Below are 24,616 nucleotides of genomic sequence, written 5' to 3' on the forward strand. Positions count from 1 at the left end.
TTTAGACTGTTCAAGACATGGTCATACTTCAACACCACCTCCAAGGTGAAGTTGATTTAATCATGATTGGTAGTGGGGTGACAGCTTATGCTGGTCAGCCACATGGCTCATACAACAGACAAGGAAGTTTACCTCCCAGAGACGGGAACTGACAGGGTCACTGCTCAGAAGGTTGCCCAAGAAGACCCAAGCAGGTACTGACAAATGGTGGATGCAGTGACACACTACAATGGCATGTGCTTCCATACCTGACCCCAACCTGGCACATATACTATCCAGAAAGATAAAAGCAGATTCAAGGTCAGCAGGATATAAGCTCAGAATGTAAAGGGACTTAACTTAATACTATAAGGTACAAAGTACTCTTTAGTCTTAGGCAGCAGGTGCACTAATGCTGGTAGCATAAAATACACATTAGTTCATGGTGTAAAATGGTTGCAGATTTGAAGAGCATCATCATTTAGTGTCTGCTTTCAATGCTAGCATGGGTTGGACAGTTTGACAGGAGCTGGCAAACCAGAAGACTACACCAGGCTTCTGTGTCTGTTTTGGCATAGTTTTTATGACTGGATGCCCTTCCTAATACCAACCACCTTGCAGAGTGGACTGCATCCAGTTGTACAATTATACCCCAAATGAGGAAGAAATGTAGACCTCACATGCTGCAGCAATGGTAGCCTGTCTAGCAAGATAGTAATTCAGAATAAAAGCTAATTCAGAGGGGACAATTTAGTCTTGGCAGATAATCTCTCAAGTGTTGGTGGCAATATAAAATGCATCTAGTCGATGCTGTAAAGTGATTGGTGATAGGAAAATTTTGACAAGAAAAATAATAATAATAATGGTTTCAAATTTTTCCACAAGGGCAACAATTTGGGGGGAGGGGAGGAGTTGATTACATTGACCCAAGTTTTTAACTGGTACTTATTACATCCAATCGATGTCATAAAGTAGCTGCTAATAAGAAGGGCATTAATATTAAAGAAAACCATAGTACATAGTACACACAACATCAAAGATTGACGGTTTTCTGTGTTGTTGTATGTGTCAAATGATGACAGCCCATCACCAATGGCAAAACACAATGTTAGATCACACACCATCCAGTCCTTAGTAGCCAGTAAATGAGGACATAAAATCCTCCTGCTGCTGCTGTTGATGATGATGATGATGTAACATCTGGCACTGCTCTAAGAATGGTTTCAAATTTTGACACAAAGGCAGCAAGTTTGGGGGAGGTGCTTAGTCAATTAAACCGACTCCAGAGTTCAGTTGGTATTTATTTTATCGACCCTGAAAGGATGAAAGTCAAAGATGGCCTCAGTGGGATTTGAACTCAGAACGTAAAGACAGATCAAATGCCATAAAGCATTTTGCCTGGCATGCCAACGATTCTGCTAGCTAACTGCCTTGTGTATAATGATAATAATAATAATTATTATTATTATTATCCTTTCTACTGGAAGCACAAGACCTTAAATTTGTGGGGGAGGGATTAAGTCGATTACATCGACCCCGGTGTGTATCTGGTACTTATTTAATTGATCCCGAAAGGATGAAAGGCAAAGTCAACCCTGGCGGAATTTGAACTCAGAACATAGCGACAAGTGAAATACCGCTAAGCATTTCATCCAGTGCGCTAACGATCCTGCCAGCTTGATATCTTATATAATGATAATAATAATTGTTTCTTGTTTAGACACAAACGGTTGACAACTTTAGAGAGACCAAGTTGATTACGTTGACTCCCAGGACTCAACTGGTACTTTATTTCATCAACCACAGAGGGATGAAAGGCAAAGATGACCTCGGTGGAATTTGAAATCAGAATATGAAAAGCCAGAACAAATAATGCAAGGCACTTTCTCCAACACTATAACAGTACTCCCAGCTTACCACACTTCATAATGGTATTTGATTTATGCACAAGGTCAAGAATTTTAAGTGGAGATCAACTGATAGAATGAGAGAGCCGTAACACATCCAGCAAGACATTTAGCCCAATACTTTTAATGCTTCCATCAGCTTGCCACCCTTAAAATAATTGGTTTGTCCACATTACTTCATAAGGAGCATAGGGCCAATGTTCCGGTTTCTCTATTCCTCCCTGGACAGGACACCAAACCATAGCAGGCTTAGCTGTTTTTACCAGCCAGGTGGACTGGAACAATGTGAAATGAAGTGTTTTTGCTCAAGAACACAATGCATTGCCCAGTCCAGGAATTGAAACCACAATCATTATTTTAGTCTCCAATCCTAAAAAGATGAAAGGCAGTTGACTGTAGTAGGATTTGAACTCAGAACATGAAGAGCCGAAAGAAATAACGTGAAGCATTTTGTCCACTGCACTACTGATTCTGCCAAAAAGCAGGAGCAGTCATAATAATTATATAAAATTTTTGCCACAAGGGCAGCTTGGTGGAGGTGGTGATGAGTCGATTACATCAACCCCATCGTTTAATTGGTTCTTATTTTATCAACCCTGAGAGGATGAAAGGCAAAGTCAGCCTCAGCGGAATTTGAACTCAGCATGCTAACGATTCTGCCAGCTCGCCGCCTTAGTAGCAATAGTAAATAATAATGACTTTTCTTTTCAAATAATTATTTATGCTGAAAAGTATAAAATAAAGTGAGAAAAAAAAAAATAAAGCTTTCCACAAGATGCAAGTGGCGTTAGTGATACAGCGTGGTTAGGGGGATAAGGAGGAGCAGAGAGTACAGGGAAGGGGATTTACTTTGTAGTCGAGCAAACATTTTCTGCTGAGTGGGTAGAGAGAGGGAAAGCATTATGCAAAAAATAATATGAGGAGGAGAATTAAAAATAAGACGTACAAAGCCAAAATATCAAAGCTGGAAAAAAAGCTGCAAAATAAAAGAACAAAATAAAAGACATCTTTAACAGATCGTTTCACTGTTCTCAGATGATATTCTTTTCATAATGTCAGGAGATCTTTTGGTTAAAATAATCACAAAAAAATGACATGGTAAAATATATAAGAGAAATACAACGCACATCAAAGCTAATAATTAAACAATCACTTCATACACCCCCCAGCCCTCGTTTATTTTGGGTACCCAACCATTTGTAGTAACAACTAGTTAATTAGATGAGGCGTCAGTCAACCCTGCAAGTGAAAGGGTATCGACAACAGAGCATGTCTTGTGAAAAGTGCCAGTGAGTATGACATTTAACTCTAGAGGGTACAGTTTGCTTTTCTTATAAATATAAATGCTAGAATTAGATACCCTACCACTACACACTGGAAGTAGCAAAATGTACTAAAATACTGACAAATTTAGCAATGCCACCACCGCCACCGCTACCACCACCACTATCATTTAATGTCCGTTTTCCATACTGGCATGGGTTGGACTGTTTGACAGAAGCTGGTGAGGCCAGAAGCCACACCAGGTTGCACTCTAGCCATGCTGGAGCACTGTTTTAAAAGGTTTAGTCAAACAAATTGACTACAGTATATATATATATGTTTAAAGCCTAGTATCTACTGTATCAGGTACTTTTGCCAAACTTCTAGGTTATGGGAGACATAAACAAATCAACACCAGTTGTTAAATGATGTGGGGAGGGCAACCTTAAACTCTATCACACTCAAACATATACACACATATACATATATATATAAGGTACCATATATATATATATACACACACATACACATATAAATGTGTGTGTGTATGTGTATATACACACATACACACACAATAGGCTTCTAAACAGTTTCCATTTACAAATTCACTTGCAAAGCACTGGTAAGCTCAGGGCTACAATGGAAGACATTTGTCCAAGGTACCGCACAGTGGGTTTGAACCCCTAACCATGAAACCACATGGTTGAAAAGCAAGCTTCTTAATCACAAAGAGATGCCTTAGTTTACCACACCGATTCACAATCTCTTTATAATTGCAGCTTGGAGAAAGACAACTTCTATTAACTTCCACAGAAACAAGGTCTTCAAGGGATTATGGGACACTTTTTATCTGTGTACCATGCCTTCTAAATCAAGTTACAGAATATAATTGCTAATTACCAAAGCTACAGAATCACAAGGAAACTATTATTCATTCATCATTTAATGCCTGTTTTCCATGCTGCGTTTGGCTGGACGGTCTGACTGAATTAAGTAGGGGTGCCGCATCAGGTTCCAATCTGATTTGGCATGATTTTTACAGATGGGTGCCCTTCCCAATGCCAACAACTCCAAGAGTGAAGTCGGTGCTTTTTACATGCCACCAGCATGGGTGGCAGTTACGTAACACCAGCACTGGCCACGACACTTGACTTGATAGGTCTTCTCCAGCATGATATATCGCCAAAGGTCTCGATCACTTGCATTATTATATATTTTAATATAACAATCTAGCAGTCATAGGTTCAATTCCTGGATTAGGTAGTGCACTGTGTTCTTGAGCAAAGCACTTCATTTCATGTTGCACCAGTTCACCCAGTTGTAAATGGGTCACTCTATGACAGACTAGCATTCTGATCAGGGGCAATGTTGGCTTGCTCACCTAGCGAGTGGGGTGGCATCATTCAAAAGCTACAATGATACAAAGCGCATTGTGACCAGTGATGTATAACACCATCTGATAGTCAAGTCGATCACGCAATATCGTATATAATTCTTTTATTTGTTTCAGTCATCTGATTTCGAGCATGCTGAAGCACTGCCTTAAAGGGTGTTAGTCAAAGAAATTGGCCCCAGGACTTATTCTTCATAGGCCTAGTACTTATTCTATCAGTCTCTTTTGCCTAACCGCTAAGTTACAGAGACATAAATACACCAGTTTTGTTCTTTCATCCCACAGTAACATACATCTATCATCATTATTTATCATCTGTTTTCCATGCTGGCATGGGTTAGATGGTTTGACTGAGAACTGGTTAGCCAGGGAACTGCGCCAGGTTCCAATGAGGCTCAATGCTCGAACAGTGCTTTTTACATACCAGCAGCGGCTTGATCGGTCTTCTCAAGCACGGTATATTGACACAGGTCTCAATCATCTGTCACTGACTCCGTAAGGCTCAATGCTCAAATGGTGCTCTTCATGTACCACCAGCATCGACCACAATTATGATCTCAGTTGGCTCGACCAGACTTCTCAAGTATGGTATATCGACAAAGGTTTTGGTCATCTGTCACTGCTTCCATGATGCTCAATGCTCGAACGGTGCTTTTTAGATGCCACTGGCATGGGTGCTAGTCACAACTACAATTTCACTTGGCTTAAAAGGTCTTCTTAAGCACAGTACATCACCCAACGTTCAAAGGTGCCGTTTACGTGCCAGTTAAGCGACACTGGCATCAGCCACATCTATAAGTTTGAAAACAAGGACTGCCTGTGTGCATATGAGAGAGAAAGAGAGAAGTACAGTTGGCCAGATCAGTGCAGTCTGTATCCCTGTATCTACTGCTTCAGCTAAGATACTCAACAATTTACAGCAAAATGTTGTTAATGTTTAGCATCAGGTCAGTCCTGATTGAGCAGGCTTACGATCAAAGGTAATCTGGCCGTCATCAACCATCTTTCTCCTATGTCTAAGGAACCTAGAATCACATTACCTAATGTGTCGTTTCCTAAGACTATGGGGGTATGATTTGAAGGAGATTTAGCTACTATTTCTAGCAGATTGAGTGACCACGTTAAGGCTCCCTCTCATGTTGGGGCTGGCAACAGATATGACAAGCAGGTGTAGTAAACTGTAGTTAAAAAGCAAAGGTACAGAGTGCTTTGTTTTTCACTTCAGTTCAGTTCAGACCTGGCAGCAGGCTACACAGCTTATAGAGGCAACTCAACAGAAGTCAATAGAGCTAATCCCTCACTGATCAATACAATGCACAACTTATCACACAATGAGTAAATATTGATTACTGATATAAGCATAAGAACTCTCATTTGGCGGATTTCTAGTCAATTATGTTAACTGCAATGGCTGAGGTCTCTAACCCTCACCTGTTTTCAAGCAATGTAATATCAGACAGGTTTTTCACGAAAGACTAGAAAAGAGGAATACTGACATTTATTTATAACTACTGCATGATACCAAGAGGAGGCACAAACACAAACGTTCACTTGCAAAGGCTCCTTTCACTTTCTGTCTACCAAAGCCACTTACAAGGCTCTGATCAGCCCAGGGCTATAGTACAAAGGTACCATGCAGTGGAACTGGATCCTAAGCCACATGTTTGGGAAATGAACTACAAAGCCATATATATTGCAGGAGTTGCTTCCGGGCGTTGGACCTCATGGAGGCAAAGTGGCCGAGTTCCTTTTGAGCTTTGGACCTCATGGAGGCAAAGTGGCCGAGTTCCTTTCAAGTGTTGGGCCTCACGGAGGCAAGGACCGAGGCCTTTGGCATTATATTGTGCTTGAGAAGAAGACCCATCAAGCCAAGCAAAATCGCAGCCGTGGCAGATACTGGTGTCATGCAAATGGTACCTGTGCCAGTAGCACGTAAAAGCACCCATTACACTCTCGGAGTGGTTGGCATTAAGAAGGGCATCCAGCAATAGAAAACCATGCCAAATCAGACAGAAGCTTAGCGCAGCCTTCCAGTGTGCCAGCCTAGTCAAACCGTCCAACTCATGCCAACATGGACAACAGACATGATGATGATATACATGTACATATGTATGTATATATACTACTCATTCACTTTTCTGTGAGCTTTTCAATGCTAGTTAGACAAATATATTACTGAGGAATTATTTCAGAGACAGATGCCCTTCCTGACAACCTTACCAGTTTTTCAATTAAAGGACATTTTACTGCATGCAAAACCAGCAGCTGACCCACTGACAGGAGAATGGCTGCACTGTCAATGCTTGTAGATGAGTAATTTTCAGAGAAGTTCAAATGTATATATGACTGAATAAATATACACACACTAGTGGGACCCACGGAAATTCCACAGAACGAAAAAGATTAAGAGAAGCTATTTAAGATAGAAAGGATGATTCACATTTTTATTTTTATTTTGCTAAGTATTTCACTTCCAGTCACAATAATATTATATTTTAAACTTTCCCTCTACTTAGCACTTTATATTTCTCCCTACCCCTTCAAAAAACTTTTTTAACCATGTAATTCCCATCTTCATGTCTCTGACATTTCTCTCTTTCTCTTCGTCTCTCACTGCCACTAATTCTCTCTCAATATCTCTTTCTTTATGTAACTGCCTCCCCTACCTATCTGTCTTTATCTGCCTTCCTTTAATCTCACCACCAGAACATTACCCTCTGCTAAAAATATCCTAAACATATCTCTTTCTCTTTACCTTTCTCTCCCCACACTACAGCACGTCATTAACACTTCTCTCTCCCTCTTTTTTCTCACTCTTCACCTCTCCCTTCAACTAACCATGTGACACATTTGGCCTCATTGGCCTCTTTCTCTACTTTTTCCTCACTTCTTTCTTCTCTGCTCACACCCCTCACCCCCTCCATCTCTCTCACACACACACACTTTTACTCCACCTCCACCTCTCTAAATACAGTATAACAAGGCAAACAAACAAGCAGATTATTACATATATATATATATAAGGGTACTGCTGAAAGTAATGCAAAAGTGGACATAACATGTTTACTGCTACACATCGTTCAAACTGCACAAGTTAATCGAGTAACTCTTCCTCTATAGCCAGTCTTCTTCAGTGGAGGCCAATAATGGATTCCAAACAGAAGCAACAAGCAATAAATGAATTCTTGGAAAAAAAGAGGAAAGCAGGCTGTCTGACATCCACAGAAGCTATAAGTTGTTTTATGGAGATGACACCACAAAATGTGCAGAGATGGACAAAGGAAGTTTAAAGCAGGGGAAACCAGCACTGAAGACAAACGATGCAGTGGGCAACCATGAACTGTGGCCGCTGAGATGAATCAGCAGTGAATGGACAAAGTGATTCATATAGACTGACAAGTCAGAATCTACCACCTTCCTAACTGCAGCTCTTTGTTGAAACTACTTACTGCCCAGAACTTATTTACCCTTCATCTATTAATACTATTTTCTTCACCCATACTTTCTTTGATTGCACCACTGCCACCCCATTGAGTCAACAACACCCTCCCTTCCTCCACCACCATGTTTCTCACCCTCCTTATGCATGCTTGCCTCTCTCTTCCTCACCCACTCCTGTAACCTACCCAATATCATACCTCTCTCATCCTTCTCCTGTCTACTCTTCCATCATTACTATTCTGCTGTTCAGCACGATCAGTCATCTACTTCCCACCAATCACTCTCCATCAAGTCCCACCCAATTACTCCGACCTCTTCTTCTGAAATGTGAGTAGTCATGTAGCTCCTCTACAAGAAATCCTTTCTGCTCTGGTCCTTCCTCCTTACTTTCACCCACTTTTACCCCTCATCTTGTAATATAGGGTTTCCCTGTCAGAGCTCAGCCTTGCAACATTCCAAGATGACCTTACTAGTGCTAGTGGCACAAAAAAGCCACTTAATACAAAGGCATAAAGTGACTGGCATTAGGAAGGGCATCCAGCCATAGATGCCATGCCAAAGTAGTCAATGCAATCCTTGGGCCCATTAGATACTGTAAAATCTATGCCAGCATGAACTATGGACATTAAACACTCACGATGATAATACATTTTTTTAAAAATTTGTTTCAGTCATTTGACTGCAGTCATGCTGGAGCACCACCTTTAGTTGAGCAAATCGATCCCAAGACTAATTCTTTGTAAGCCTAGTACATATTCTATTGGTCAATTTTGCTGAACCACTAAGTTACAGGGACACAAATACGCCAACATCAGTTGTCAAGCAATGTTGGGGGAACAAACACAGATAAACATGTTCACATACACACACACACATGTATATATACGATGAGCTTCTATCAGTTTCCATCTCCAAAAACCACTCACAAGGTTTTGGTGAACCTGAGGCTATAGTAGAAGACACTTGCCCAAGGTGCCTGCAGTGGGACTGAACCCAGAACCATGTGGTTGGTAAGCAAGCTACTTACCACACAGCCACTCCAGTGCCTTATGACCATATAGCCACTCCTGTGCCTATATAGTCATAAGATATATAAACATATATATCAGGCATGTGCCATGAGTAATTACTCAGGATAGGCAGCTGGTGATGTTTATGGAGTAAAACACAGGCACGCGACTGAGTTGTAGGCAGATTTACTTCTGCCTTTATAATGCGTAAAGAAAACGTTGTAGGAATGTACGCAGCATGTGTACCACAGCAGTACTATGTGTAGTTTTAATACTGAGATTGAAAGACAGGGGTGAATTATGCCTACCTAATTTGCCAGTGCTGCCGGCACGTAAAAAGCACCAATCGATCGTGGCCGCTGCCAGCCTTCCCTGGTACCTGTGCCGGTGACACGTAAAAAGCACCCACTACACTCACGGAGTGGTTGGCATTAAGAAGGGCATCCAGCTGTAGAAACAATGCCAGATCAGACTGGAGCCTGGTGCAGCCTCCTGGCTTCCCAGACCCCAGTCAAACCGTCCAACGCGTGCCAGCACGGAAAACGGACGTTAAACGATGATGATGATGAATGTACAGAAAATTAAAATATTTTGCATTTTATGCATAGTAATCAGAGTAACCTTCATAATTTTATTGAATTAGGTGCATATTTTGTCATAAAAGGAAAATGTTGCAGCAATCAATCTATTTTATTCAGGGTAGGCACTGCCTACCTTGCCTACCCAGGCAGCACATCCCTGATATATATATATATATTTCTTTACTGCCCACAAGGGGCTAAGCATAGAGGGGACAAACAAGGACAGACGAAGGGATTGAGTCGATTATATCGCCCCCCAGTGCGAAACTGGTACTTTATTTATCGACCCCAAAAGGATGAAAGGCAAAGTTGACCTCGGCGGAATTTGAACTCAGAACGTAACGACAGACGAAGTACCGCTAAGCATTTCGCCCGGCACGCTAACGTGTCTGCCAGCTCGCCTATATATATATATAGTTAGATGTAAGACTGCTACAGTTGAGTTTAGAGTTCCAGGTTGAATATCATCAAGTTTGCTCCCTGTATAGCAGTACAGTTACTACTGTACTTGGCAGTATTACTGGTTATGATATGCAAAACAAATGTAGAAAACATTATGATAAAATGATAAACTCAAGTTTATATCATTTGCTCCTTACATAGGTTTCATCATTGTGATTATGTATAATCGCTACACTGGATGTTCCAAGTGTAATTGGATGCTGAACCTCAGCAGATCATCAGGGGAACGTGTCAATGTATTATGATGCAGAGATCAAATGTGTGTGGTTAAGCATCCAATTTGAACATGGAACATCCAATCCAGTGATTGCAAATAACCACAGTGGTGAAACATATGGAGGGAATAAATGGTATAAATTGTACTTACACTCTCTCATACAAATGTCTAAGAATATAAATACAAACATACATACGCACACACATTTACCCGTATATAAAATATATATACATATGCACACATAGACATACATACACAGATACATGCATATATATGTGTGTGTGTGCTGTTCTTTGATGATATGTTCAGCAATTGAAAATTTTCAATACCTTTATGAATTATAAATATGTTGTTATCTGTAACTTAATGCTTCCAAAGAGCAATTCAAGTTCATGATACAAAGGTATGTGGCCTAGTTTCATACAAAGTTTTTTGCTTCTTCAATTACTTCAGCCACCAGGCAATATCGCTGCCCTATGACCGAAGAATGCAATGATACTGTGTGAAAAGTAAGAAGCATATGCAAGAAAATGAAATTATTTTAGTAATACTAAGTGAGAAAAGTGAAACTATTTTGGTAACATTTGCCAAGAAAGCCAGGTGATTGAAGTAAGCTAAGAGGTCGAACCAGGCCAAATATCTTTGTTTGCAACATGAAGCTGGAGTTCCTCCTTGAGTGTACACACCACACACACTACACAAACACAAACCTAGATAGTAGAAATAGAAAAACAAAAATGGCAAATTCAACAATTCATCTATAGATTGATAAAATGATGAGCAGAATTAATTGATTTTCAAACCTTACTGGGTTCTCATCAGGTGTCTACATCGTTTGACCAATCTCAAAGAAATAAGCAGTCAGTGGTGAACCTCAACAGCAGATGAAGTTATAAATAACCAAAAGCAAATATTTGGTTTAAAAAAATATTTGGATAGTGAAAAAAAAAGTCAACTTTTTAAAACCTGTATCTACTAGCCATTATTTATAGCTTCTGCTGCTTCGAGGTTCACTGTTCCAATACGGAATTATTTCATGTTCTCTCAAAGGTTTCAAAGTTTTCATGAAGTCAACAATACATACACACACAATATATATATATATATATATATATATATATATACATATATATACATATATATATAATATATATATATATTTACTTATTTATATACATGCATCTATACATTTATACACACATATATACGAACATATCTCCATATATGTATGTGTGTGTGTGTATATATATATGTATATACACACACACACATGTACTAATGATAGAAGAGTCATGCAAATCCAAAAATAGCAAAAAAATAAAATGCGAACAAAGAAAAGTTAGAAAAAAAAAATAATAATAATAAAGGTGAGGATTATACAAGTTTGCTTGAAAGTAGTTAGTATACCAGGTGCACTGAGCAGAAATATAGAATTGTTGCAAGGTCAAATGGATTTAACGACCAGAGTTTGCAATCTGCATTAATTAGTGAAGGACAGCTTTGGCAGAGAGGAGAGAATTTTTCTAACAAGGAGATAATAGGTTAAGATTATGAAGAAAAATATAAAAACCCTAATCTGGAGCGTTGCCTTATTTGGCTGCGAGAGCTGGACTCTAAGCAAGAACGATCTAGATTGGTTGGGAGCCTTTGATATGTGCATCTGGAGAAAGAGAAAATTAAACGACAATAAAACCACTATGATGAAGAACTGGGGCAGGGGTGTTGGACAAAGAGGAAAAGTGGGGAGGCATATAGAGGAGAAGATGTTGATTAATGAAAGAGACAATCAAGTGAAAAATGTAATAATAAATACTATACTTTTAAAAGGCCAGCTAGAACATTATAAGTTTTATTATTATTATTATTATTATCATTGTTGTTGTACCAGTTGAACATTAGGGTTGATGTAATTGATTTATCCCCTTCCCTTAAATTTACTGGCCTTGTGCCAAAACTTGAAACCATTATTATTATTATTATTATTATTAAGGCGGAGAGCTAGCAGAATCATTGGCATACCAGACAAAATGATAAGCAGCATTTCACCCGTTTTATGTTCTGAGATCAAATTCCACAAGGTCAACTTAGCCACCCACCCTTTTGGGGTCAATAAATTAAGTACCAGTCAAGCACTGGGGTCGATGTAATCAACAAGCTCATTCCCCTATATTTAATGCCCTGTGCCTACAGTAGAAAGGATTATTATTATTATTATTATTGATTTTACTATTTGTTTACAGTTCCCAATGCACTCATTATTCTAGGTACATCCTTAACAATTTTCATATTCCAAACTCTTGCAATTTCAAATTTTAAGGGAATTATAATAATAATAATAATAATATTATTATTATTATCATTATTAAAAGAAATTATTATTTAAAAAAATAAAATAAGTCATTATTATTATTATTATTGCTATTTTTTAGCAGGTAGTGTGGAGAGAGTAACAGTAGTAACATGAAGGATTAAATACCAGCGCTGTTTAGCTAAATATATTCTCTTTTATTTATAATGAGAATTCAAATCCTACCAAGGACTAATTTAGCTTTTTGTCCAACTGGGTTAGATAAAATAAGTGACCAGTCGAGCTTCTATCATCATTTCACTCAACACGCACTTGCCTCTAACGTGTGAAAAACAAAATAGGAATTTTGAAAGAAGTATCTATAAAACTAGTTTTTAAACATCAAATGGCTATAGGGGTCCACCAGAATGAAATATTAATCAAAAGGGCCCATAGCCCCCCCCCAAAAAAAAACAGATGAGAACCCCTGGATTTACAGTTACTGAATCTCTTGCCATGATTGCAAAAAGGGGATACTTGCATAAGCTTTGTACAGCTTGCATGCCATGAGAAATGCAAAGCCTTAAACCTAGAGTTTAAAGAAACATCTTTCCTTCAGCTAGAATTAAAATAGCAGCAGATCAACCCATTAATATTCGGTGTTCCCACAAAACAAGACAATCATAAAACATGAAGTATTTTAATTGTAACTTTATGAACCCAAACTGATATCTTTTATCTTCCACTTGTTTCAGTTATTAGACTGCAGCTACGCTGGGTGCACTGCCTTGAAGAATCCTAGTTGAACAAATCGACCCCAGTACCTGATTTTTTTTTAAAGCCTAGTACTCATTCTATTGGACTCTTTTGCCAAAAACGGTAAGCAATGAGGACACAAACAAAGCAATACTGGTTGTCAAGTGGTGCCGGGGAAACAAACACAAAGACACACACACATACATAAGATAGTCTTCTTTTAGTTTCTGCCTACCAAATCCATTCACAAGGCTTTGGTTGGCCTGAAGCTTTAGTAGAAGACACTTGCCCAAGGTGACACACAGTGGGATTGAACTCAGAACCTTGTGGTTGGGAAGAAAACTTCTTACCACACAGCCATGCCTGTCTGGTAAGAAGTTTTATAACTTTTATCGCCCTCACTTTTTATTTTTCGTGTTATCAAGTTGTAATAAACTGAGAATGGAAATTAAACTTTATGCATTGATGGGTGAAAGTGTAAGGTAGAGTGTACAATGCAATTACTGAGAGGGTTTTACAAATGCAAAATCTTGCTTGGATAGCTCAGCAATTTGATCTTTCAAGACAACATGCCTTGCAGGATTGAAGATCAGTTCTTAGCCAAGTACCACTATGATCACATAAAAAAAAAAAAAAAAGTGACAGCAAAAATACAAGAGCTTAACAAACATGTTGAAACAATTGTCTCTCCCACTAGATATATTTTACAGCATTTACACCTCTTTATTTACGTAAGCTAATTAGCTAATGTTTGTGACACTAAAACCACACCTCAACTTTAATTAATTTAATTTCGAATTTAGAACTAATTCAATAAACTCTAGATTATTAGGGTAGTGCCAACAGCAAGTTTATCTAAAATATTTGTATGTGCGATGCCTATTTCTCTATGTTACCAGAGGTTAGATGGGTGAGTACTCAGTTTGGGTTTATTACAGGTAGAACCTAGCTTCTCTACCATGCTAGTGTACATATGCATAGCATACACATATACACACAGACACGTGTGTGCATGTATGTATGTGTATATATATATATATATATACTCTTTACTCTTTTAATTGTTTCAGTCATTTGACTGTGGCCATGCTGGAGCACCGTCTTTAGTTGAGCAAATCGACCCCAGGACTTACTTTCTAAGCCTAGTACTTATTCTATCGGCCTCTTTTGCTGAACCACTAAGTTACGGGGACAAACACAGACACACATGTATATATACGACAGGCTTCTTTCAGTTTCCATCTATCAAATCCACTCACAAGGCTTTGGTCAGCCCGAGGCTATAGTAGAAGACACTTGCCCAAGGTGCCACACAGTGGGACTGAACCTAGAACCATGTGGTTGGTAAGCAAGCTACTTACCACACAGCCACTCCTGCGCCTATATATATATATATATATATATATATATATATACATATACATACAAACACAATTTTAAAAAGATCAAATGTGTGCCGAACACTATCCTACTATCTCGCCTTCTATCCTCTTTTATTCTGGTATACCATCTCGTTTACATACAACATGTATGACTGGAGTGGACAAGGACATGCAACAAACATCATCTTGTGTTGTTTACAATAATACTGAGGAAGTGTGTGTCTATCATATAAAGCTTAAAAATACTAATTATGTTTTCTGTGTACCTTACAACAAAGTATGTGTGCATGTATAGACACACATACATCTATATAATGAATTACTTTGCATCACACAAGGAAATGAAAAGGTGCACAGATAATTTTAGTGAAAGCAAACATACAATAAGTGCGAGCAATATGTTTCTTAGAAGTAAGAAAGAAACAGAAGTTTTTAAAAAATCAATTAAAATGGAAATAAAATTCAAAGGAACATGAATGATATAAGAGAAAGCCAAAAGGAATATCAGGTTTTTACGTTCAAACAAAGCAGCATTCTGCTTTTGGCCTAAGGAAGCTGACTCGTTGACATCATGCCATCAGTGAGAAATTAGACATACATCATGAGGAAATTAACGAACGACTTTTCAAATGCTCTGAGGTCCAATGGCCTTCATCAGTAATGACGAGTCGTGGGAAGAAGCTGGTGTGAAGATGAGATGGCAAAAACAAATAGAAGTGTTTCAATAAAAGGAAAATGGTGAAATGATGAAAAAACGATGATGAGCTGAGGATGTATTCTTGAGCTTGGTTGTTGTTATTATAGCGACTCTGAGTTGGGCTTTGGTGGCACGCCTCAGTAAATGAGGTGGACATTTATGGAGAAGTAAATACTTGTGTCTTGAAATGAAGAGATGGATATGACAACATGAAATGAAAAAAAGAAGAAAAAAAAAAAAGAAAGCACAGACACGCACAAAAGAAAAATAACAACAATGACATGATTTGTCTAAATGGTTTCTCCAGGTTTCTATACTTTTAAATACTGTTTTTAACAATTAAACTATTTTAATGTCTATTGATAACATTTAAAATGAAAAGCATAACTAGAATCCAAGAAGAGACAAATCTGAAAAGATCCTACCTGAGCAAAGTTCCTTTGAGGTTTTAAACTTACCTACCAACCAACCAACCAACCAACCACGAAATACCTCTAAATCACTAAGTAGTATGTAGAAATCAACTAGAGCCTCTACATAGTCTCTTTACACTTGCTAGATATAGTAGCCAAATCTTTCTCTTACTAAAATTACATACACAACATCCATCTTAAAGACAGAAGGACACATCAGATAAGGTAGTTCTAGGCATGCAAAAAATGGTCATGGCTGCATGGTTTTGATCATAGGCCTGACTTGAGACTAAGTAACCAATAATTTGTAGTACAAGTAACCCATATGTAATCTATATACCCATTCCTTATTTTGGCACTAGGCCAGCAATTTTGAGGGGTGGGGAAGTAGACTACATCGACCCCTGCACATAACTGGTATTTATTTATCAACCCCAAAAGGATGCAAAATAAAGTCAACCATGGTAGCATCTGAACTGAGAACAGAAGGACAGCTGAAATGTTACTAAGCATTTTGCCTGGTATGCTAATGGCTCTGCCAGATTGCCGCCTTTACGAACACTATGTATTAACACCTCAAGCAATTTAACTGTATAATTTGAAATTGAAATCGAAATTAAATTCGATGACTGGCATCTGTGTTAGTGGAGCACCATTGAATGTGATCGTTGCCAGGGCAGCTAACTGGCTTCTGTGCCAGTGGCACGTAAGAAGCATCATTCGAATGTGATCGTTACCAGTATCACCTTACTGGCACTTGTGCTGGTGGCACGTGAAAAAAAACATTCGAGCGAGGTCATTGCCAGTGCCACTGGCCTGGCTCCTGTGTAGGTGGCACATAAAAAACACCATTTGAGCCTGACTGGCCCTCATGCCGGTGGCATGTAAAAGCACCCACTACATTCTCGGAGTGGTTGGCATTGGGAAGGGCATCAAGGTGTAGAAACTCTGCCAGATCAGATTGGAGCTTGGTGCAGCCATCTGGTTCGCCAGTCCTCAGTCAAATTGTCCAACCCATGCTAGCATGGAAAGCGGCTGTTAAACGATGATGATGATGAATTCTAGTAAACTATTTGACCACATACACAGAGAAAATTATTTCCACAAGAAAAAAAAAAATTTAAATGACTTAAAATGAAGTGTCATGTGATGTCTTGTAATTCACATTACAATCAACTTCAACATCATTCTTTTAACATATATCATGTCATGCTTGTGCCGGTCAAACAAAATTCATTGAGGCAGATTGGACACCCTTCCCATTGCCAGCCGATGCCTGTTTCTATGCAAAGAAACAGGCATCGGTTGGCAATGGGAAGGGTGTCCAGCTGTAGAAAATCTGCCTCAATGAATTTTGTCTGACCTGCACAAGCATGACATGATATATATGTTAAAAGTGCTTCAAACATGAACAGCACAAAGGTCAGACATGTTTTCACAGAAGACTGCAAATGAATGACACCATTAGTATAAGAGTAATGTTTGTTGACAACTATTGTACAATGTCAAGACAGAGACACATTACATATGCACACACGTAACAGGCTACTTTCAGTTTCTGCTTACAAAATCCACTCTTAAGGCTTTGGTTGGTTCTTAGCAATAGTAGAACAAACTTCCATGCAGTGGAACTGAACCTGAAACCAAATGGCAATTTTCTCAAACATTCAGCCATACTCCTTTTCTCTTTTACTTGTTTCAGTCATATGACTGTGGCCATGCTGGAGCACCGCCTTTAGTAGAAAAATCAACCCCAGGACTTATTCTTTGTAAGCCCAGTACTTATTCTATCGGTCTCTTTTGCTGAACCGCTAAGTTACGGGGGGCATAAATGCACCAGCATTGGTTGTCAAGCGATACTGTGGGGACAAACACAGACACACATATATATATACATATATACGACAGGCTTCTTTCAGTTTCCGTCTACCAAATCCACTCACAAGGCTTTGGGTCGACCCGAGGCTATAGTAGAAGACACTTGCCCAAGGTGCCATGCAGTGGGATTGAAACAGGAACCATGTGGTTTGTTAAGCAAGCTACTTACCACACAGCCACTCCTACACCTACAAACAATATTAAATCAGAGAACCTGTAAATCTTACGTAGCAGGTTTTAATAAGTTAAACAACCTTATCACTTCATTAATCAATAACCACATATTAATAATTACATGAAGATGGCATTCTTCATTTGTTTACTTTCACTTTCCATGTTAGTGGGGTTGGATGGGGGCATATCTGAGGGTGCATTTTTATGGGTAAATGCTCTTCCAATCACCAATCATAATGTGAACAGGCAATGCAAACATCACGTCACTGTTTTGTTCAGGCAGTGACTAGTAAAGCTGCAGCCATGAAATGTGAACACACACACAAATCTCACTTTCTCTCTACACACACATTATATCTTTATATATAAAAGTGAAGTTGTGTGTCTGTCTCCTACGATTTAGATTCCTAACTACTCCCACATTTTGCAGTGCAGTTTAACCAAAACCGGGTATCTTATAGTCGTGATTCATATCGAGCCCTTCTGGGTATTAGCGCGCGTCTACAATGAGTCTACAATTTAAAAAAAAAATTTACCATCGGTTTTTTCCATTTTAATGCATTTTTTCACTATTATATAAGGGAAGTAACTCTCTAAAAATGTCTATGATGAGTCAACGATTTAAAAAAAAAATTTACCATTATTTTTTTCCCATTTTTAATGCATTTTTTTGCTATTTTTTGGCTATAACTCTCTAAAAATGCTTATATAGTTATTTCCCTTACAAACCCAAGCAACGCCGGGCGATACTGCTAGTATATATATATTAGTGTACTGTTCTGTGATAGTAGGATCAACAACATTTTTAGTTCATTATGCCATGAGGGTAGTGCCTAATAATCTTAGGAAAAAATTAATAAATAAAACTGTCAGAATCACAAGAGCGCTGGACAAAATGCTTTGCAATATTTCTTCTGGTACCTTATATTCCAAGTTCAAATCCGGCCACGGTCAACTCCAACTTTTTTCATTCTGGGGGTCTATAAAATAAAGTATCGGTCTAATATTGAGATCAGTGTAGTTGATAAAGCCCCTTGCCTCAAAATAGCCATCTTTGAGCCTAAATTATAAACAATTATAAAAGAATGTAATCTGTAGCTTTCTATTTGATAATTTTGTCCAAAGTTATATAAAATCTTCTCTGTTTTCATCTCCTGTCTCTCTCTCCTTCCTGCTATCTAACAAGCGAACAGACTACATGTAATAAAGCAAAACTGTTCTTCTACAAGTAAAAGCATTTGAAAAGAAGAGAAATACATTCTAGCATGGCTGTTTGGTGGAGAACTTCACTTCCCAAACTCATAGTTTCAGGCAAGCGTCATCTACTATAACCCCAGGCTGGCCAAAGCCTTGTGAGTGGATTTAGTAGATGGAAACTAAAAGAAGCTTGTCAAAAGTGAGTGTCTGTGTGTGTTGGCTACATCTACACTTGCTTGTGCAAAAGTGCAGTATGTGGTGTTCTTAGTTATCCAGAAAATTTTTTCTTGAGGTCTTGAAAAACAGTTAAGAGTTAGCAACAGGAAAGGCATCCAACTGTGTAATAAAATGCCTCAAATAACATATTCATCTAACCCTGGCAAGCATGGAAAAATGGACATAAAACAAATGAATGAAGAAAATTTCAACCAAAATTTTGCTTTAGGATCTATAGCAGGTATTAGTTAAATAACCTGACATCATTATTAACGAATTAACATATATTAATTAAGAAAACTAATTACATTAAACCTGCTATATTACATTCATTCATTTTTCTATGCGAGCATGGGTTAGTTAAGGGCTTACCTGAAGCAGCATTTTACAGTCAATTAGTAAGTAAAATGTTGTCTCAGGAGTTAGTTGAGCTATAAAGGCCCCTTCAGTCATGAATGACCATGAGATTGCACCTAGCAAGTTCCCCTCCGAAGCACAGGCAAGGTTGCTTATGGAAGACCAGCAATCAACCCTGAATATCAATCCCCACCAATGTTATCCAAGGGAAAGGCAAAGGCCAATACAGTTTGGCACCAGTGACATTGCAACTGATTTCCACGGTTGAGTGAACTGTAGCAGTGTGAAATAAAGTGTCTTGCTCAAGAACACAACACACAGCCCAGTCTGGGAATTGAACTCACTACCTCATGATTGTGAGCCTGACACTCTAACCACTGAGCTATGTGCCTTCACACAGAACTTTTTCAACAGTAAATAGTCCGTTGCCCAACAAACTGAATAATCTATTTGTTGAATTAGCATGTAAGCGGTTGAGTATTCCACACACATGTATTCTTCATGTAATTCTCAAACAGCATATCACAGTGTATGACAAAGGTGTACTCTTGAATTACAGGTACAGACAATCTGACAAGTTTCTGCGCGGTTAACATTGATTCAATTTCTCTCACAAGGCATGGATTGATGCAAGGCTATAGTAAAAGACACTTGCTCAAGAGGCCATGGACTGGGATCAAACCTAGAACCGCATGCTCTTGAAACAAATTTCTTAACCATTTCATCATGTTGCAAATTCAAAGTTGTAGGGAGCCTCTACATGGGGACTCAACTTGCTAGAAATAATAGCCAAATCACTCCCAAAGGATACTATAAGAGCCTTTAATAAAATAAAGAAATACAAGATAATGTAGTCTAAGATATACTATGCCTTCACTACATTCACCTCTACCCTCATCTCAAACCATCTGTTACTCTCCCCTTCACTCTCTTATGAAACTACCTACCATCTCTTTCCACCACCCGACCTCACCCCAATCCAGTGTCCAGATCCTCTCTTATGCTTACCTTCTGGTACCTTGACAGCTGGCTCCAGCACTCCAATCTTTATCTTCTACCCAAAGCAGGGTGGCTATTTATCTCTTTTATAAGAAGACACCTTTGCTTCTCCCTCTATCATACTTCAGCCTCTCAACACCTGGCATAAAGCCAACCCCTGCCTCACACATACTGTCCTCCACTTAGTTGAGGGAGCTTTTCCTGTTCTTTCCTTGTCTTGCATGTCACTCGGCGACATCACTAGTACTGGTAGTGCAAAAACAGTAAAAAAACAACAACAACAACAAAAAGAAACACACTAAATACACTCTGTAAAGTGGTTGGCATTATGAAGGGTGTCCAGTCATTGAAACCATGCCAAAAGCTGACTTTGGAGCTTGACACAGCCCTACAGCTTGCCAAATCCTGTCAAACCTGTGGTTCCCAACTTAAGTCCATATAAGATTTTGTTGCAATAAATTGCTTACACTTCTACAGCACACAAAATATTTTAGTCTTTTTTATACAATTCCTAATAATATTAATCATAAAAATACAACAGGATTTTTTTGTATACATAGGCGCAGGAGTGGCTGTGTGGTAAGCGGTTTGCTTACCAACGACATGGTTCCAAGTTCGGTCCCACTGTGTGGCACCTTTGCCAAGTGTCTTCTGCTATAGCTTTGGGCCAACCAAAGCCTTGTGAGTGGATTTGGTAGACGGAAACTGAGAGAAGCATGGTTGAGTGGTAAGTAGCTTGCTTACCAACCACATAGTTCCGAGTTCAATCTCACTGCATGGCACCTTGGATAAGTGTCTTGGGCTGATCAAAGCCTTGTGAATGGATTAGGTAGATGGAAACTGAAAGAAGCCTAATGTGTATGTGTGTGTGTACCTGTGTTTGTCCTCCCACCATTGCTTGACAACCGATGCTGATGTGTTTACGTCCCCGTAACTTAGCGGCTTGACAAAAGAGAACCAATAGGATAAGTACTAGGCTTACAAAGAATAAGTCCTGGGGTCGATTTGTTTGACTAAAGGCAGTGCTCCAGCATGGCCACAGTCAAGATGACTGAAACAAATAAAAGGATAAAAGAATAGAAATGGCTATGGAGGTCTATCAGAGCACAACAGAAAACGAAGGGTTCCACAGGTAAAAAATGGTTGAGGACCACTGCATTAAACCATCCAACACATGCCAGCAGGGAAAACAGATGTTGAATGATGATGATGATGATGATGATGAAAATGGTGCTTATGATGAGAGTTGGAATGCTTTCAGTCATAGGTCAACTCAATTAGGGCACACCTGGATCATAAATACAATAACAACAACCAAGTAATGGAGTAAGTAAGAAAAGGATGGAAACATGTCTGATTGAGGGTCACCTACCAGACTAGAAATTATATGTAGTGAGAAGAGCCAGAGATCAGAGATCAAATCTGCTACAAGGTACTAAAGACCACACTGGCAATTTCATAATTGATCATTATAATTCATTGTGGATTATCATTAGCATTAAAATTCATGATAAAAAGACAGTGGATTGGCAGAAACGTTAGAGCATCAGAAAATCTTGTTCTGGCTCTCTATGTTCTGAGTTCGAACCCCACTAAGGTCACTTTGTGCCTTTTAGGATCAATGAATAAAGTACGGTCAAGTACTGGATATGATTCTATCAACACATCCCTTCCCTCAAAAATTGCTGACCTTGTGCTTAAAATAATTCATAGCAGATATATTTTAGAGACAAAAAGACACTTTGAAATTTGTAAACATAGCCGTAATATAATAAAATTGTTTTATAACTATGAATCATAAAGACACTACCTATTCAACAACCCAGCCCCCCATACAAACAATTAGATATATATTCATGTAAAAGAAAAATTGAACAGAAAGAAGAAAGGGCAACAAAACAGGCAGTTACCACAACCTATCATGCTGCACAGTTATATATATAACATAGATGTGTAAATTAACTGCAGGTTTAATTAGCAGCAAAATGGATTTTGAAACATCAAGAAAAAAAAAATAAACAAAAAAAATAATTCATGCAGTTACCTTTCTCGTCTAGATTCCTCTCGTTTGCGTGCTTCTCGTACCTCGTCTTTCAGACGTCGTTCACGTTCTTTCTCCTTGTCCTGTTGACGCTGCAGTTCATGAGCATGCCGATCTTTACCTGCAGACCGCATGTGTAGCCTGTCTCCTGTAAGCACAGAACCAATAAGGACAATTACACAATAAATAGACAATGACACACACAACGTCAACACATACAATACAGCACATAATATATATATATATAGTTAATCCAAACAAGAAAACACAAAAAAACACAACAACGTGAGGACGTGGAACAAATATAGTATTATGGGACGCTCAGGAAAGAAGGAGGGTTTAACGTTTCGAGCGGAGCTCTTCGTCGGAAACATAGGAGAAGGAAAGATCCAGAGAAGGGAAGACAGAGGAAAAAAATTGCCAACGGTACACACGAGGTCTACATTTTATATATATATATATATGAGGGAATATTAATCCTAACTTACAGGGAAAAAATTCAATTTAGAAATACTAAATCAAATTTCACACAATATAATATATATATATATAAAAAATTAGAAAAAAAAACATCTTTTATCAATTCAAAATGAACAATAAAATTACACCATATAGAAAATTACATATAATAGAAATATTAAAATTAAAATAACAATAAAATACCAATGATTAAGTAAATTGCAAAAAAATAATAAAAATGTATATAACTGGTAGAATAACGACACGTGTTTCGTGACTATATTTAAGAAATGATTATAGTAAAAAAAATTTATAGTAGTAGTAAAATCACTTCGATATATCTATCTAATATATATATATTAGATAGATAGATAGATAGATACATACGTACTTACAAATACACACACACATGCACATATAAATAAAAAACATCATTGTCATTTTTTTATCAATCTGTTTTCCTCCCATGCTAACAGAGGCTGGAAGGATCACTCAAAGTACATTTGAACATTTCTCTTGCATACCCACACTGAGATATTCCTGAAGTGAAACTTAAACAACTGCCATTCCTTAGCCTTTCAGCTCAAGTGACCATCACTACTTTTCCCCTTAGTAAATGTTCCCTCAGAAGAAAATACACAATATAAGAAATTTCAGTAATACCTCAAATCTATGAAAAAGAAACATAAAAGACACTGGGCCTCCATGCCGGTGGCACGTAAAAAGCACCATCCGATTGTGGCCGTTGCCAGCCTTGCCTGGCCCCATGCCGGTAGCACATAAAAAGCACCATCTGATCGTAGCCGTTTGCCAGCCTCGTCTGGCACGTAAAAAGCACCCACTACACTCACGGAGTGGTTGGTGTTAGGAAGGGCATCCAGCTGTAGAAACTCTGCCAAATCAGACTGGGCCTGGTGCAGCCTTCTGGCTTCCCAGACCCCAGTTGAACCGTCCAACCCATGCTAGTATGGAAAGTGGACACTAAATGATGATGATGATGTTGATGATGTAGACAGTAATCTGTAGCTTTCCATTTCATACTTTTACCCTAAAGTTATAAAACACTTCTCTCTTTCTTTCTTTCTTTCCAATAATCCAACAGAAAGGCCACATGTCATCATCATCATCATTTATCGTCCATTTTCCATGTTGGCATGGGTCAGACAGTTTGACAGGAGCTGGCAAACTTGAGGTCTGCACCAGGCTCCAATTGTCTGATTCAGCACAGTTTCTATAGCCTGATGCCCTTCCTAACATCAACCACTTTACAGAATGTACAGAGTGCTTTTCATGTGGTCCCATCATGGGTACTTTTTACGTGGCTCCAGCACGTAGTAAAACAAAATTGTCCCTCTACTTCCAAACAAACACCAAGACCTGAAGCATTAAACTACTCTCCCCTAATGGTAAATCAACTTCACTCCAAGTGAACATCCCTACAGATTGATTCCTACAGGCAGAGATCATCTCCAGTCACTCCCACCAGTGATTCCAAATTTGAAACCCA

The 24,616-nt window shown here is 38.6% G+C and overlaps 1 protein-coding gene across 5 annotated transcripts in view; it reads right to left on the bottom strand.

Annotated features, from left to right (window-relative positions):
- Positions 1-24,616, bottom strand: part of LOC115216397 (cyclin-dependent kinase 11B) — an 82,631-nt gene that overhangs the window by 40,372 nt on the left and 17,643 nt on the right. For 3 of the 5 annotated variants that reach the window (XM_036506819.1, XM_036506817.1, XM_029785694.2), the window contains exons 4-5: positions 22,654-22,798; positions 11,824-11,913 (exon numbers count right to left, since the gene is read on the bottom strand). In XM_036506819.1, the coding sequence (XP_036362712.1) occupies positions 11,824-11,913; positions 22,654-22,798 (235 nt within the window). The remainder of the gene's footprint in view (positions 1-11,823; positions 11,914-22,653; positions 22,799-24,616) is intronic. The other 2 variants (XM_036506818.1, XM_036506820.1) reach the window with 2 other exon arrangements.

The sequence above is a fragment of the Octopus sinensis genome, linkage group LG10, assembly GCF_006345805.1.
Source record: "Octopus sinensis linkage group LG10, ASM634580v1, whole genome shotgun sequence".
NCBI classification, from domain to species: domain Eukaryota; kingdom Metazoa; phylum Mollusca; class Cephalopoda; order Octopoda; family Octopodidae; genus Octopus; species Octopus sinensis.